General features: G+C 39.3%; 1 protein-coding gene and 1 pseudogene across 1 annotated transcript in view; both read right to left on the bottom strand.

Annotated features, from left to right (window-relative positions):
- Positions 1-264, bottom strand: part of LOC100348026 (etoposide-induced protein 2.4 homolog pseudogene) — a 118834-nt pseudogene extending 118570 nt beyond the window's left edge.
- A 9148-nt stretch (positions 265-9412) lies between these two features.
- NAF1 (nuclear assembly factor 1 ribonucleoprotein) overlaps positions 9413-17000 on the bottom strand; it is a 39420-nt gene continuing 31832 nt past the window's right edge. The window contains exons 7-8 of the mRNA XM_002720551.6: positions 15322-15424; positions 9413-10564 (exon numbers count right to left, since the gene is read on the bottom strand). Coding sequence (XP_002720597.3) covers positions 10116-10564; positions 15322-15424 — 552 coding nt within the window. The 3' untranslated portion in view covers positions 9413-10115. The remainder of the gene's footprint in view (positions 10565-15321; positions 15425-17000) is intronic.

The raw sequence follows: 17000 nt of genomic DNA on the forward strand, positions 1-17000 counted from the left end.
TGGCTCCTGCCTCTGGATTGGCACAGCTCCGGCCATTGCGGCCTTTTGGGGAGTGAACCAACGGACGGAAAACCTTTCTCTCTGTCTCTCCCTCTCACTGTCTGTAACTGTTAGGGATCCACTGGCGAAGAAACAAAACTCATCATTTAAACTGTGCTGTAGCAAAGCTTGCAAGAGGAAATGGCCTAACCACAAACCGTTATGGCCTAATCGCAAACTGTTATAATGGCCTAACCGCAAAACCGTTATAATCGCTGCTGCCATGACTACGGGGTTTGAAGGGAGGGAACATAGGCGGGGCTAACCCTAACCAAGGATATATAAGAAGACCCTCAGACGCTTCTAATTCGGAGCGCTACTCAGCTCCGTAGAGCCTAGTGCCCGCGGGGAGAAGCTCCTGATCTGTAGAGCCTAGTGCCAGCAGGAGCCAGCTGAGTGGCCTTCCTTCCTAGTGCCAGTGTAATAATAAAGAGCATTTAACCTGATTCTTCTCAGTCTCCTCTGTGAACTCTCCATCAGCGTCCTGGCCAGTCATGGGTGGTGGCGGGAAAGCTGACAGTAACTCTACCTCTCTAATAAATACATAAAATCTTCATTAAAAAAAAAAAAGTAGTAAAGTGGCAGGATATAAAATCAACATACAAAAATCAATAGCCTTTTTATACACAGAAATTGCCACGGCTGAGAAAGAATTTCTAAGATCAATCTCATTCACAATAGCTGCCAAAAAAAATATCTTGGAATAAATTTAACCAAGGATGTCAAAGATCGCAACAATAAAAATCACAAAACATTAAACAAAGAAATAGAATTAGACATTAAAACACGGAAAAATCTTCAATGTTCATGGAATGGAAGAATCAATATCATCAAAATGTCTATACTACCAAAAGCATTTTACCAGCTTCAATGTAATCTCAATCAAAAAAGAATGACATTCTTCACAGATCTAGAAAAAAAGATGGTAAAATTCATATGGAAACACAGGAGACCCCAAATAGCTAATCTTACACAACAAAAACAAAGCTGGAGGCATCACAATACCAGATGTCAAGACATACTGCAGGATAGTTATAATCAAAACAGCCTGATACTGGCATAAAAACAGACATGCAGACCAACGGAACAGAACAGAAACTCCAGAAATCAATCTACGCCCCTACACAAACTTATCTTTGACAAAGGAGCTAAAATCAATCCCTAGACCAAGGACAGTCTCTTCAACAAACAGTACTGGGCAAACTGGATCTCCATAGTCAGAAATATGAAACTACACCCTTACCTTACACATTACACAAAAGTCTACTCAAAATAGATCAAAGACCTAAATCTATGATCCAATACCATCAAATTACTAGAGGATATTGCAACACATTGACATAGGCAAAGACTTCTTGGAAAAGTCCCCAGAAGCACAGGCAATCAAAGCCAAAATTAACAAATGGGGTTACATCAAGCAGAAAAGCTTTTACAATACAAAAGAAATATTCAGCAAAGTGAAGAGGCAACCAACAAAATGGGAGTAAATATTAGCAAACTATGAAACATAAAGGGTTAACATCCAGAATCTATAAAGAGTTCAAGAAACTCAACAGCAAAGCAAACAATCGACTTAAGAGATGGGTAAAGAACTTGACCAGGTGTTTTTCAAGAGAGAAAATTCAAATGGCCCACAGGCACATTAAAAAAATGCTCAGGATCACTAGCCATCAGGCAAATGCAAATCAAGTGAGGCTTCACCTCACTCCACTTAGAGTGGTTCTCATAAAGAAATCAACAAATGCTGGCAAGGATGTGGGGAAAAGGGTACCCTAATCCACTGTTGCTAGGAGTATAAACTGGTACAGCCACAGTAGAAAACAGTATGGAGATACTTTGGAAATCTGAATATAGACCTACCAATATGATCCAGCCATTCCACTGCTCAGAATTTACCCAAACCAAAAGAAATCTGCATATGGAAGTGTTATCTGCACCCCACGGATTCATGATACCCAAGATATGGACACTCAAATAGCCACCAAGTGTTGACTGGATATAGAAATCATGGAAAATATACACTATAGAGTACTACTCCGCTGTTTGAAAAAAAAAGAAATCCTATCTTTTGCAACAAAATGGACCCAAACTGGAAACTAGTAAACTTAGTGAAATAAGCCCGTTCCAAAGAGAGATATCATGTTTTCCCTCATCTGAGGTAACTAACAGGGCACCTAAAATGTAATGTTTAGGAGCAAAATGGATATTTTGAGACTCGATGATTGTTTACAACCTTTGTCTCTTCCACTGAGGAACAGTGGTTTTTTTTCCTTCATAGTTTGCTGAACTCTTTTACTTAATGTGGGATAAACTTTATGAACATTAAGGTAACTGAAAGTAGATCTTTGTAAAAATTAAGGTGGGAATGGGAGAGGAAGGAGGAACAGGGGCGGAAAGGACAGTAGTGTGGGAAGTGTCATTGTTCCTAAATCTGTATATATGAAATGAACTTGGATAACTTCAATAAAATTAAAAAAAAATAACTAAATGATTAAACACTAACTGCATTAACTAGCTTGACTGAATTCACTTTTTTGGTTAGAACCAAAAAATAAAAAATTTGCAACCGTAAGAGCATTGTATTCATTCTACCAGGTTCTCCACCCTAAGATACAAGGGAGGCACTTTGCCTAGGTCTGCTTGTGGCCCCCTTCCCATTTCTCTTCTTCCAGAACACCTGGATCATTTCCAGCGTTCCATTTCAGTCCTCTCACTTTCTATTGCTGTGTACAAGTATTTTCTAACTGTTTTTTAAAATTTCCTTTCCTCAAATTTCAGTCTTTACCACAATATAACTGGGATAAGTTCTGTAATTAAAGACAAAGAACTAAATTTGTTAAGCTCAAGACAGTGGACCTTCCTGTAGTGTTAAGAGTGATTTCCTGTTTATCATCCAAATAAATGCTAAATTCCCTGTTAGGCAGAAATATGCACATTAGAAATTTTCTGGATACCTAAGAACACTAAGTATCTCCTTTACTCCTGGCTACAATTGTTCAGAAGTTTTCGTACACAGCCATTTTAAACCCTGTATTCTGTAAGAATTTTCTTTAAACTGATATCTAGAGATACGTTTTTGCTGATATATAACCCTATAAGAATTTGAAAATACAGTTTCATTAAATAAAACTTCTTAACTCAATGTTTCCTAAACAGTATTTTGTAGATACATTTTCAGGTCCATAACAATTTTATCTTTTTGTAAGATTTGTGTTATCAAATTTGGTTAGTATTCATGTTCTTCTGTGCTAAAATATTTCTCTGCCCATGATCTTGATAAACAGAATTCATTTGAACCCTTATTGTCACCAAATATGTCAGCAACTATGTTTTAGTCAAAAACCCAACTGATGCTACAGAAAATTAATAACTTGCTTTGAATCAATCAACTATGAAGCCAGCTTACATAATTGAGTCTGGCAGTGCCAAATCATGTCTGAGATGAAACACTGCATGATACATAATCAAACAGATACATAAAAGCTGTGAGATGGGGGGAGACAGCGTTTTTTCCCAGCACTCCTGGATAGCAAGGGAGCACACAATAAAAGGTTGAGAGCTGCACCGACAGGTTTTCCATGTTGTGGTGGCTATTGATACTGAGAACATTTTAGAAGTTCATCTCAATCACTCAAACACTCCACACTACCACCATCTATTTATCACATTTTAATAGGAATTCTGTGTTAATAGATTCTATCCCTTTGTATTTGTCCCATCATATTATTATTTGGGTCATACCTGCTGTTAGAAACAATGTTTGGCCCATCTAGCCTCAATATAAATAAAAAGCTTTTACCACATAAACAAGGTCAGTTTGTTCTGTTTGGGGGATGCATTAATATGACTAACTACAAGGTAACAACATAAAATTTATTCTATTGCATCAACCTTGTATGGGTAGAAAGGAAAGGCACTAAACAACTAAAAGATGCATAACAATCAGATTTTTGTACCCGCCTTCAAATGTATACATATGTACATAGACAGATAAGTAGATAAAATATACATTTCATAAATATATACTTTTTAATATTCCATGTGCACAAGAATATATTTGTATTTCTCTTCATTGCCTATTTCATTATTAGATAGTTTATCATTGATACACAAATTTATACTTCGTTTCCAGGATACTAAGTAACTGTTCATGTCTAATCCACTAATGATAACAATTTAGGTATTTAGTGCAGTCAAAAATGAGGTGTAATAATTTCATTGCTGCTAAGCTCAAAACAAGTACATTGGCCTGACAGATATTATTAAGGAGATATTTCTCAACTTTAATTTCAGCCACATTAGATTGTTTCCTTGGTTTTCTGGTCATAATCTACAACCATATAAAACTAAGATCAGTCACAATCTGAGAAGCAAAGATACACTTTTGGATTATGGCAATTTATCTGCAGAAAAGAATGCAAACGTGAGAATTTCTTTTTAGCCTCAAAGTATTAAATCACAGTGTAACTGCAACAATATCTGATAATGAATTCTTGAACACAATTCTTTATTTTTCTAATATTTCTCAGCTTGCATTCTACTGAATTTATTTTTTGTCTTTATGGTTCAGAGCTTATCATTAGTGTCAAATATGCAACATTAGAACAAAAGATTTTATAAATACATACTGTGTGAACAAATTCTTTACAAAAAGTTTTATCTAGTTTCCTTTTTTAAATAAGGAAGGATTTAGCATTTGACACTACACTAATTTACTTTCCATAGGATTCAACTATAGTAGCACAGGACTGCTTATTTCTAAAAGTTCTAAATACCCTGAGCATGTGAAGAGAGTGTCCTAAGAATTTTCCAAGGCAGGGGTTGTACAGCAGGTGGATCAAGCTGCTGCTTGGGACATCCACATCCCATGTTGGGAGTGGCTGAGTCCAGGCTGCTCTGCTTTCTTTCCAGCTTCCTGCTAAGGCTGCCAGGGAAGGCAGCAGATGATGGCTCAAATGCATGGATGCCTACCACCCACATGGGAAACTGGGATCGACCATGACTTCTAGTTTTATCCTAACCCAGCCCTGGTTGTTGCAGGCCATCTGGGGAGTGAACCAGAGGATGGAAGGCATCTCTCTCTCTCTCTCTCCTTCTCTATACCTCTGCCTTTCAAATAAATTAAAACACAATTTTTTTTTTTTTTTTTTTTGTCTCAAGCCTATCTTAGGTACCTTGGTGAAACAGGCTGGAAAAAAGTGAGAATAGACACAAAGAATTCTTCTTTTTCTTAAAAATCACCCAGACATGAAAGAGACTGCTTTTTCTACTGGAGAACTCAATGGGCTGTTGAGTACAAGATCTAGTAGGAACCATTAAATGCAATTAAACATATTGCTTTGGGGTAGGCATTTGGCCAAGTGGTTAAGAGCTGGTTGGGATGCCAGTATCCTATAACAAAGTGCCTGGTTTCAACACCTGCCTCTAGTTCTGGACTCATTTTTTGCTTATGCTGACCCTGAAAGCAGCACTAAGGGTTCACACAGTTTCCTTTGTGGGAGACCTGGATTGAGCTCCAAGTTCCCAAATTCATCTGGGCTCAGTCCCAGCTGTTGTGGTTATAGAGCAGTAAACCAGCAGATGGGAGCTGGGAGCTCTCTGCCTCTCAAATAAACCAAAAAACCTATGTTATTTTAAAGCACTTAATGAAAATGTATCAAATCTAAATGCCTGCCGGCACCGCAGCTCACTAGGCTAATCCTCCGCCTTGCGGCGCCGGCACTAGTCCCGGTTCTAGTCCCGGTTGGGGCGCCGGATTCTGTCCCGGTTGCCCCTCTTCCAGGCCAGCTCTCTGCTGTGGCCAGGGAAGTACAGTGGAGGATGGCCCAGGCCCTTGCCATTGGAGGGTGAACCAACGGCAAAGGAAGACCTTTCTGTCTCTCTCTCTCACTGTCCACTCTGCCTGTCAAAAAAATAAAAAATAAAAAATTCCATTTAAAAAAAAGAATATTAAAAAAAATCTAAATGCCAAACATTATTGAGAGAAAAATACAAGAAACATATATCCCCTGTAATTAGAATATTGTCAAGCTCCTAGTATTTTATATAATACTTCTTCATATTGATCAAACACTTGAAAATTACAGTTCAAGAACTCAGATTATATTTCTTATTCATTAAATGACCGATTTATTTATTTATTTATTCTTGAAAGGTAGGGTGTCAAAGAGAGATGGAGATGAAAGAAGAGAAAGAAATATCTTGTTATTCTCAAAATGGCCACAACAGCCAGCTATGGGCCAGAAAAAGCCAGGGACTTGGAACTTCATCCTAGTCTCTACATGGGTGGCAGGGCTCAAACAATCAGGCCACCTTCCACTGCCTTCCCAGGCACATTAGCAGGAAGCTGGATTGGAAGTGGAGTAGCTGGGAATAGAACTGGTGCTCCAATATGGGCTGCCAGTGCCACAAGCAGCAGATTAACCCAGTGTGCCACAACACCTGTCCCTAACCTGTATTTTTTAAAATATACTTGGTGTTCACCATCGCTAAGCAACCAAAAGCAGCAAAAAAAGGAGACAGGGGAAGTGACAAATCCCAGTGTGGGCACACAATAAGACTTCTGCATTCAGGTGCCATGTCACTGCTTGCTACTTGTACCCTCTTTTTCCCATTAATACTGACAAGTTAGGGTCTATTGCTAATCATCTAGCTTCACAGAGATGGCAACATTTTTGGTATTGCATTACTTAACTACATTGCTGTTAAGAAATATCCAACCACGGGTGAATGTCCGCTAAAAATTCTGAATAGAAATTTAATTGCCATGGTAACAGTATTCGGGTGGGAACATTTAAAACGTGATTCTACGAGGGGTCTACCCTCATGAATGAATGGGATTGATGCTGTCATAAAAGGATGCCTTCAGGCTGTCTTCTGCCCATTCTCCTTTGCCATGTAATGATGCAACAAGAAAGCCCTCACAGACGTCGGCACCATGATACTGACTTCCTAGATTTTAGAACAGTAATCCACTGGATTTCTGTTCATTCCAAATTATGCAGTCTGTGGCATTCTGGAATAGTAGTACGAAATGAACTAAGACATGTCCTTTGCTAAGTTCTGAAACTGCACTCTATTCTAGGTCTCCACTGGACTCTCAACCCAGTTTTCGGTTATCTATTTTTCACGTCACCCAGTAATCACGCCTTATTTTTTCTGAAAAAAGGACTTATCTAAAAAGGTATTAGCTTAGGCACTGAGTTCTACTTAGAACATTTTTTTTTTTTTTTTACAGGCAGAGTTAGAGAGAGAGACAGAGAGAAAGGTCTTCCTTTCTATTGGTTCACACCCCAAATGGCCGCTATGGCCAGCGTTGTGCTGATCCAGGTGCTTCTCCTGGTCTCCCATGCAGGTGCAGGGGCCCAAGCACTCCCGGGCCACAGCAGAGAGCTGGACTGGAAGAGGGGCAACCAGGACTAGAACCTGGGGGCCGGTAGGCAGGCGGAGGATTAGCCAAGTGAACCACGGTACTGGCCTTACTCAGAACATTCTAACCCATTTGCAACTACCAACACACAAAGCCATTAGCCATTTGCAACTGTGTTTACATCAACCTACCTTAATTTATTACAGGAAAAGGCTAATAATAAAGAATTTTCTATCTGAATTAAGAAACTGTGTGAGTCAAACATTTTAAGCATTTACTTTTATACCAGGATCTAGAGCCACATGATTTCTTAAAGGAACACTAAGATTAAGGTGGGAATGATGACAATTTATTATTCTGCTCTTCCAAATATGACAGTTGGTGCCCTCATTCGTTTGCACTGTGTAACAAAACAGCAGATTGGGTCCTTTATAAAAAATAAAAATTTACTTCCCACAGCTCTGGGGGTTCAAGACTGAGATGCCAACAGGTCTATTATTGATGAAGGCTTCTGTCTGCTTACAACATGGCACGTTACAGCTTGTTAGGGAGGTAATCATTTCCCAACAGGCCCTACCACTTAATACTATGACAGTAATTAACTTTCAACACATGAATTTTGAAAGGAATACATTAAACATTCCAGCAGTTGAGTCCTCCTGAATTCCAAAGGTAAATGTGATTGACAAAACATGCCTCTGAGGACCAAGTAAGATGCTAATTTAAGCAGCTTGTTTTATTTTTCCTTGTCACCAATTTGGATATCCTCACTGCTACCACCAAAAGAATTCCCCTGAGTTTCCAAAGTGAATGGCCAAGAAATTAAGAGTAATGTATTTGTCTTAAAACAGATGTGCAGAACAAAATTCCTAAAATTAACTTCCAGGGTACTGACAAAAAATAGTTCTCTAGGATTTATCTCAGACCTACGTAATTAAACTCTAGCGATAAACTCCAAGAGTGTATATTAAGAAAAAAACTTACCCAGATGATTTCTAGGCATTTCGGAGTTTCAAAGCCCTGAATTAAACATAGGGAAGAAGGCAAAAATTGGACCTAAGTGGTTAAGACACCAACTTAATTGAAAGTAAGGGTCAAGGAATATAATTAAGCTTTATGTTCCTTTGGATATTAAATATTCACTGTTATCCTGATTGGACATTATATAAAGTATACATGCTATGAAATATCACCTAGTACTCCCCAAAAATGTGTAACTTTTATGTCTGTTAAAATTTATTTTTAAATTTTTTTAAAAAAATAAACATTATTTACTGTTAGTACCTCAGGCAAAAATTTTGAAAGATTTTTAAATGCCATGGTGATTACCACTGCTTGATAGTTTACTATATTTATTCCACTCTTTTTTTAAAAAAAAAAAAAAAGGCTTTTAGATTTTACTTTAGTGCTTTTAAAAATTTTGGGGAGACAGCCTGGGGGTTAAGACACTCACATTCTACACTGAAGTGCTGGGTTTGATGCTAGGCTCTGGCTCCAGATTCTACCTTCCTGCTAATGCGGACGCTGGGAGGAAACAGCGATGGCTCAAGTGACCTGGAGTGACGTCCTGGGTTTCGTCTTTGGCTTAGCCCTGCTCCAGCTGTCAAGGACATTTGGGGAAAACCAGCAAAGGGGAGAATTCCCCTTACATTTACACTTTATATAAAAGTCACAGTTCATTTCATTAAAAATTTTAAATTGTTATTCAATAAATATTTATTAAGTATCTAATTTATAACAAGTATATAAGAATCTAGGACACTTTATGGAAGACATATCCCTCAATATATCTTCTTGTGAAACTTAAATAGTATAACCTTCTAAAGAGTATTCAAATGACAGAAACAACAGAAGCTTGCCTGAATGTAAGTAACATTAACTTCATAGAGCTTCTGCCAGTTCTTAAGGCTCTCCTCTTCTATAATTTGTACTTGTTTTGAAGGAAAAAAAAATCATTACAATTTACTGGTAAGGTACACTTATAATCAAAATCAAATCCCAAACTTCATAAAAACAGTTTATTTTAAAGACTTTGAATAGGGCTTTAGCATTTCATTTTCAGACTCTACCAAGAAGACAATTAGTGCCTTTAGTGTATTTTAATCCATAATGAAATCTGTTCTACATCCACCACTGGTTGAGTACCTGTTACCTGAAATGCTTAGAATCAAAAGAATTTCAGATTTGGGAATTTTTCAGATTTTGGATACTGAGGTACCATGGTGAGAGGACCCAACTCAACACAAAATTCATTTATGCTTAATATATACATGCAAGCTGAAGACTATTTTTTAATATGTCTAGCATTCTGACCATGATCCATCATCATAGGACAGGTGTACAATTTTCCATTTGCAGCTTCCTGTCAATGCTTAAAGTTTCAGATCTGAGAGCACTCTGGATTTTCAGCTTAGAGGTGCTCAACCTGTTCTATATATACTGTTGGGTAGGGTGGAGGAAGACATAGCTCAAAGGTTTTAATGGAATACTATATTATTGGATTTTTCCAAGAATTTGGGCAGAAATTTTCATATGAATACAATTTCACAAAGGTTACAAATATATACCAACCTACAACTGAAGGAATTATTCAGTATTTTACAGTTTTTCTAAAAATCTAGCTCCATAATCACTTTCTTTTCTTAAAAAATAAAATATCCTACCATATACTATGAAAGTCCACATTTCTCTGCAAATGCATACAATTTTAATAGTAAGATCCAAAATGAGGAGCACTGCTATCCGCAGATGACGGTGGAGGCGGCAGCGGGGGCGGGGGAGGGGGCGGGGGCAGGGAGTAGGGTAAGTTGAGCATTGGATGAGGGGCCACGTTAGGTGCAGCCCAGCCCATGTTTACAGATGGGGGCGGCGGCGGCGGCGGTGGTGGTGGGGGAAGTGAAAAATTATGCATGTCAAACACTGGAGGAGGAAAGGGGTACTGTGGAAGCATGGGATTCTCCTGCCTCTGAGCTGGATATCCTGAAGTCTCCTGCTCTGAGTTGTAAAACTGCTGAGGTGGCGGCCTGCCGTGGCAAGGTCGGGGATATCGGCCCCTGGCGAATCCTCGCGTGAATTCTCTGTTGCGAAATCCTTTCGCGTGCTCTGAGGCCGAGCTGTAAGCATTCCAATTCTGATGCACTTCAGCAAAATCATCACCTATTAGAGGGAAAAAGACATGAAAATACAATGAAGTACATTCAACATATTAAAAAATACTGTATGAAATGCCAGTAATTTCTTTTCTTTAATTATCAGTATATCTTACGGCAGCTAAAAAACTAAGTTTTAAAACTGTCAATTTTAAAGGAATTAAAAAAGCAAAACTTAAAGCCAAAGGATCAGGACAGACAAAACCACAGAAACAAGAGAAACCATGGCACCACCCCCACCCACAATCAGAAAGGTGGGCGGGGAGTCTCGGCCTCCTCCTTCACAGACTGTAATGGGCTGCCCCAACCGTCCCACCAGCTAATGTCAAGAGCAGACCACACAAGGAACAGCATCAATGCCTCCCCAAAATGACAGTGGAGACCTGCCGGGGGGTCCTAAACATCCGCCCCACCAACACCACAGTCTGCTCCCCTCTGGCACTAGAGCGGCGGCAGCACAGACCAAGTCCAGTTAGGACTTCATCCTCACCTAGTGGTCGTGAGGCTGTCCTGCATCAGGGTCAGTGAACACCATGAGGGAGTACGGGCAGAGAAGGGGTGTTCCTACCCCCACTATCAGGCACAGCCTAAGACCTCAGTCTTCTATCCTTGCCCAGCAGTGACAAAGCTCCTTGGCTGTGTTTCCAACAGAGGCTAAGAGGAAAAGCTGGACTTCAATCTGTTCCTTTCCGTTTCCCTACAAGATGGTGTTTAAGAAAAAGAAAACAAACCAACCCAGCCAAAACAGATGATTCACATAAGACCCAAAGTCTCAACACCCAATATATCATAAAAAGGAGCGGGAAGGTTTCAAACTCAATGAAAAAAGACAGACAAAGCAAAGACATTAGAATTGAGAAAGATATTAAAAGCCATAAAATGCTGCATCAAGAAATGATGAACATACTTTAAAAAGTCTCAGAAAAAAAGATTTTTTAAAAAAAGAATAAGAATCACTGAACTGAATTTTTTTTTTTTATTTGACAGGCAGAGTTAAGACAGTGAGAGAGAGAGAGAGATAGAGAGGGGGGGGGAGGGGGGGAGGGAGGGAGGGAGGGAGGGAGGGAGGGAGGGAGGGAGAAAGGTCTTCCTTTCGCTGGTTCATCCCCCAAATGGCCGCCACGGCCGGCACGCTGTGCCGATCCAACGCCAGGAGCCAGGTGCTTCCTCCTGGTCTCCCATGCAGGTGCAGGGGCCCAAGGACCTGGGCCATCCTCCACTGCCTTCCTGGGCCACAGCAGAGAGCTGGGCTGGAAGAGGAGCAACCGGGACTAGAACCCAGTGCCCATATGGGATGCCGACGCCGCAGGCGGAGATTAACCAAGTGAGCCACGGCACCAGTCCCCTGAACTGAAAATTTTAATTGATATTTAAAAACTCAATAATCCTAAAGGAGAACAACAAAACTAAAAGATCAACACTATCAAACGTCAAGATTCACCTACACAACTACAATAATCAGCTGGTAAAAAAGACCAACAGGACAGAACAGAGTCCAGTAATAAATTCATACAAACAACTCATCTTTAAAAAAAAAAAAAGTGAATATAGACACAGGCCTTACCCTCTTAACTCAAAATGGATCACAAACCTAAATTCAAAATGTAAAATTATAAAGCTCTTATGTAAGGTAACATAAGAGAAAATTTAGATGAAACTTGGAGTATGAGATTTTAGACAGGGCATTGACAATAGTGAAAAAAAACTGAAAAGCTGTATTTCATTGAAATTAAAAACTTCTGCTCTGGGACATACAAAATGAAAAGAAGAAAAGCCACAAACGAGGAGAAGGGCAAGTGGTTTGCCTAGCAGTTAACCACCAGTTAGCACAAATGCACTCCACACTGGAGCACCTGGGTCTGATTTCTGGCTGGACTTGATTTCAGCTTCCTGCCACGGAAGATGCCTGAGGCAGTGGTGGTGGTCAAGTAACGGGGTTCCTGCCATCGACATGGAGACCTGAATGGGGTTCCCAGCTCCCTGCTCGAGTCTCCCACCTGTCAAAGGTTATCTGGAGTAAATCAGCAGATGGGAGCACTCTCTCCCTTTCTCTCTCCCTTTTTCCTCCTGCTTCTCAGAAAAATTAACAAAAGAACTATCTAACAAAGAACTGTTGCACAAAACAGGCAAAGATACGTACCAAAGATGGAAAATAAGAACATAAGAGGAAGATCTGTATTGTATGTCATTAGGGAAATGCACACAACGACATCACTACACACATACTGGAATGACCAAAATTCACAACAGTGGTAGCACAAACAGTGGTGAGGATATGAAGCACTGTGATCTCTTGTCCACTGCTGCCAGGGGGCGGGCACTGTGATGCAGTCTGCAGGGCCACATCTCATATGGGTAACGGTTCAAGTCCCAGCTGCTCCACTTGCAATCCAGCTCCCTGATAATGAGCTTTGGGAAGGATGGTCCAAGTCCCTGGCCCCCTGCACCCATGTGAAAGGCCTGGATGAAACTCCTGGCTTCAGCCTGGTCCAGCCAAGGCTGATATGACCATCTGGGGAGTGAATCAGCGGATAGAATGTGTGTGTGTGTGTGTGTGTGTGTGTGTGTGTGTGTCTCCATCTCTCTTTCAAATAAAATAAATCAATCTTAAAAAACCATTGCGTAGACAAATAAGTCAATGAAACACTATCACCGACACAGAATACACCAACGTAAATACAGTGAAATACAGTCAAGTGACTTCTGACAAGGGTTCAAAAGTATTTCATTGGAAGAACTATACTTTTTTGTTTTTACAAATGGTGCAAGAATAAATAGGTATGCATAGTAAAAGAATGAACACTGATCTAAGCTTCACATTCTATTCAAAATTTAATTCAAAATGAATCATGGATTTAGCAGAAGACTATGAAGCTTTAAGAAGAAAAAAAAGGTAAAAATCTTTAAGAGCTATGGCTAGACAACAAGTTCTCAGACCTCATGTAAGAAAAAAGATAAACCAAACTTCCTCAAAACTAACAACACTTGTTCTTCAAGAGGCCCTAATAAGAGAATGAAAAACCAAGCCATAGATTAGAAGAAATTATGCGCAAAGGATGCATATGACAAAGGACTAGTAACTACAATATGTTGTTATAAAACTCTCATAGTTCTGTAACAGTAAAGAAATACTATCACAAAATGGGAATGAACAGATATTCTCACTAAAGCAAATATACAGACAGCAAATGATAAGATGTTCTCCATTACATATTAGAAAAATACACATTAAGGCCACAATTAGATATCACTATGTACTTAACAGAATGCCTAAAATAAAAAATAGTGACACCAGGAAATGCTGGCAAGAATACAGGAAAGCGGAGTCCTTGCATAGGAATATAAAATACCATGGCCACACTAAAAACAGCATGGGAATTTCTTGAGAAGACTCACCATGTTCGGTTAACTATTGGTCCAGCAATCACACTCTCGGATATTTATCCCAGAGAAATGAAAACTGTTTACACACAAGAACCAGCACACAAATATTTACAAAGCAGCTTTTTAATCTAACAACCAAAAAATTGGAAACAACCCACATGTCTTTTAAAGGATGAAGTGTTAAACAGCCTGTAGTGCATTCACACCATGAATACTACTCTGTAATGAAGATGAGCAAACTACTGATATGTGCAGTAACCCAGAGGGATCTCCAAAATACGATATTCAGTGGAAAAAAGCCAATCCCTAATTGTTACATCATATGGCTCCATTTACAAGATTCTTTAAATGACAAAGCAGATTTGTAGATACTCTGAGAAAAAGAGGGAGTACGAAGGAAGGATGTGCTGTGACTACAGAAAGGCAACAAGAGGAAATTTCTGGTGATGAAAATACTGGGTATCTTCAGTGCAACGTATCAATGTCCCGGATGTGACATTATACAATCTGAGTATAGTTTTGTAAAATTCTGTGACTAGAGTAAAATAGATAAAGGGCATACAGTATCCCCCTACTATTTCTTACATGAATATACAATTATCTCAAATTTTTTAATGTCAAAAATAGAAAAAGAAAACAAGAAAAACATGATAAAAGGGAATTTCTGCTGAAAAATAAAATGCTGTGACTTAGGTGTTAATTAAGTAGTACCATACAATTAAATTCTAAAAATGGAAGCAAATATGTTTCCTAAGAAAAAAGTACCGATGGGGCCAGCTCTATGGCCCAGCGGGTTAACGCCCTGGCCTGAAACGCTAAGCGCCGGCATCCCATATGGGTGCCGGTTCGAGTCCCAGCTGCTCTACTTCCAATCCAGCTCTTTGCTATGGCCTGGGAAAGCAGTGGAAGATGGCCCAAGTCCTTGGGCCCCTGCACCCACACGGGAGACCTCGAAGAAGCTCCTGGTTCCCGGCTTTGGATCGGCGCAGCTCCAGCTGTTGCAGCCATCTGGGAAGTGAACCATCAGACAAAGACCTCTCTCTCTCTCTGCCTCTCCTCTCTCTGTGTAACTCTTTCAAATAAATAAATAAATCTTAAAAAAGGAAAAAGTACTGATAAGGATAAATGACTACAAGCCTACAAGCCTTAGCTTGCCTGTTGCCCTTGCAAACCATTTTTATGTTTAAGCTCATAAAACTACCACTGACTAGTCCTTGTCACTCTCTCCTTCTGTGTAATGGGTAACGCTATGTGATGTCAATGCCTGCTGGATGCCAGGAGGCAAAAAAGAGAGAACTCAGAGGTTTCTTTAGTTTTACTGTTGATGAACTAATATAAATGTAAATGAAGACAAAGAACAACTAGACTGCATTCACTCACCTGCTTCATTAAATTCAGCTTTGGGTCTTTTCCGGCCTTGAATCTGAGATTTTTTTCGCTGTTTGGCTTCTTTTTCTTTCTCATCATCACTGAAATCTAAGGCCTAGCAGAGAAAAATATAGATTTATATCAATTCAATTTATCAATAGTACAAACTTAGAGGGAAAAAGAATAAGCCTATGTTCCCCACTAACTCTAAAAAAATGGTGGTCCTATTGATACTAAGTATTTTCTGGTAATACCTGAATAAATCAATTAGATTGATTTTTGATAAATGCCTAGTGATTCTTAATTAAAAGGCATCCTGACTCCATGATTCAATCATATGCCTGGGACAGGGGGGAGAGCATCAGGAAGTATTCAGACTTTCATTTTTTTTTGTAGTTAACCTAATGAAATCTGTTTTTTTTTTTTTTTTTTTTTTTGACAGGCAGAGTGGACAGTGAGAGAGAGAGACAGAGAGAAAGGTCTTCCTTTGCCGTTGGTTCACCCTCCAATGGCCTCCGCGGCCGGCGCACCGCGCTGATCCGATGGCAGGAGCCAGGAGCCAGGTGCTTTTCCTGGTCTCCCATGGGGTGCAGGGCCCAAGCACCTGGGCCATCCTCCACTGCACTCCCTGGCCACAGCAGAGAGCTGGCCTGGAAGAGGGGCAACTGGGACAGAATCCGGCGCCCCAACCGGGACTAGAACCCGGTGTGCCAGCGCCGCTAGGCGGAGGATTAGCCTAGTGAGCCGCGGCGCCGGCCTGAAATCTGTTTTTTGAGCAGTTAACATTACCATAATAATAACTTCAATGCTTAGGTCTGAAACAACAGGAACACATTATAATATTTGGATTTTACAACGAATATTTCAAGGCCTTTGTGAATCTTCACTTTCAAAACATAAAATTTCAGTAATAAGACACTCTTCCCATAACTGAGAATGTTAAAGGAATGATCACTGTCTTAATAGGAATTACATGTATATATAACATAACTAGAAAACATACTCCCATTTCAATATGAATGCTAAGGTAGGATTCCTCACTGATCAAATGATTCCCATCATATAAAATCCTCTTAGTTGGCATAAGCCTGACTCATGCCTCAGTAAAATTAGAAATTAACACATAACTGACTTTCAGCACTGCTTGACAACATCTAAAATACCCAAAATCTGCCAACAGCAAATGTCTATAACACTAAAAAACTTTTTGAGTACTGTTGAACATATCAAAAAACTCTCACATATAACAATACTCTTCTTTTAAACTATATAAATTTATATTACTTTCAAGAAATGAATACACTCACAGCTGCAACTTTTGTATTGTAATTACTTTGACAGGGCGGGGCAAGAAAATGTGCTTAAAATCTCCACAGAAAATTCATCCAAACTAAATGATTTCCTCAGTTACATATTATTCATGAATTTATTCCAATCTCTAGAAATACCAGATTATCAAGTTACTCTGCAGCACAAAATTATTGTTTTGTCGACACGGATACAAAAGAAAATTAAGAAGTCTCTTTTAAGGAAGATAATTACAATGTAAAAAGAAAGAGTGTGATATTATGATTCGTACCTCCAGAAGGAGGTCAGCTTATTATTAAAGTGCCACATAAATGTCTTCACATCCTTGATGGTGAATTTATTAAACTGAAGATGATTTTTTTTTAAAATAATGACATTCTGAC

The sequence above is a fragment of the Oryctolagus cuniculus genome, chromosome 8 (genome assembly GCF_051225735.1).
Source record: "Oryctolagus cuniculus isolate XC-2025 breed Fujian yellow rabbit chromosome 8, ASM5122573v1, whole genome shotgun sequence".
Taxonomy (NCBI): Eukaryota; Metazoa; Chordata; class Mammalia; order Lagomorpha; family Leporidae; genus Oryctolagus; species Oryctolagus cuniculus.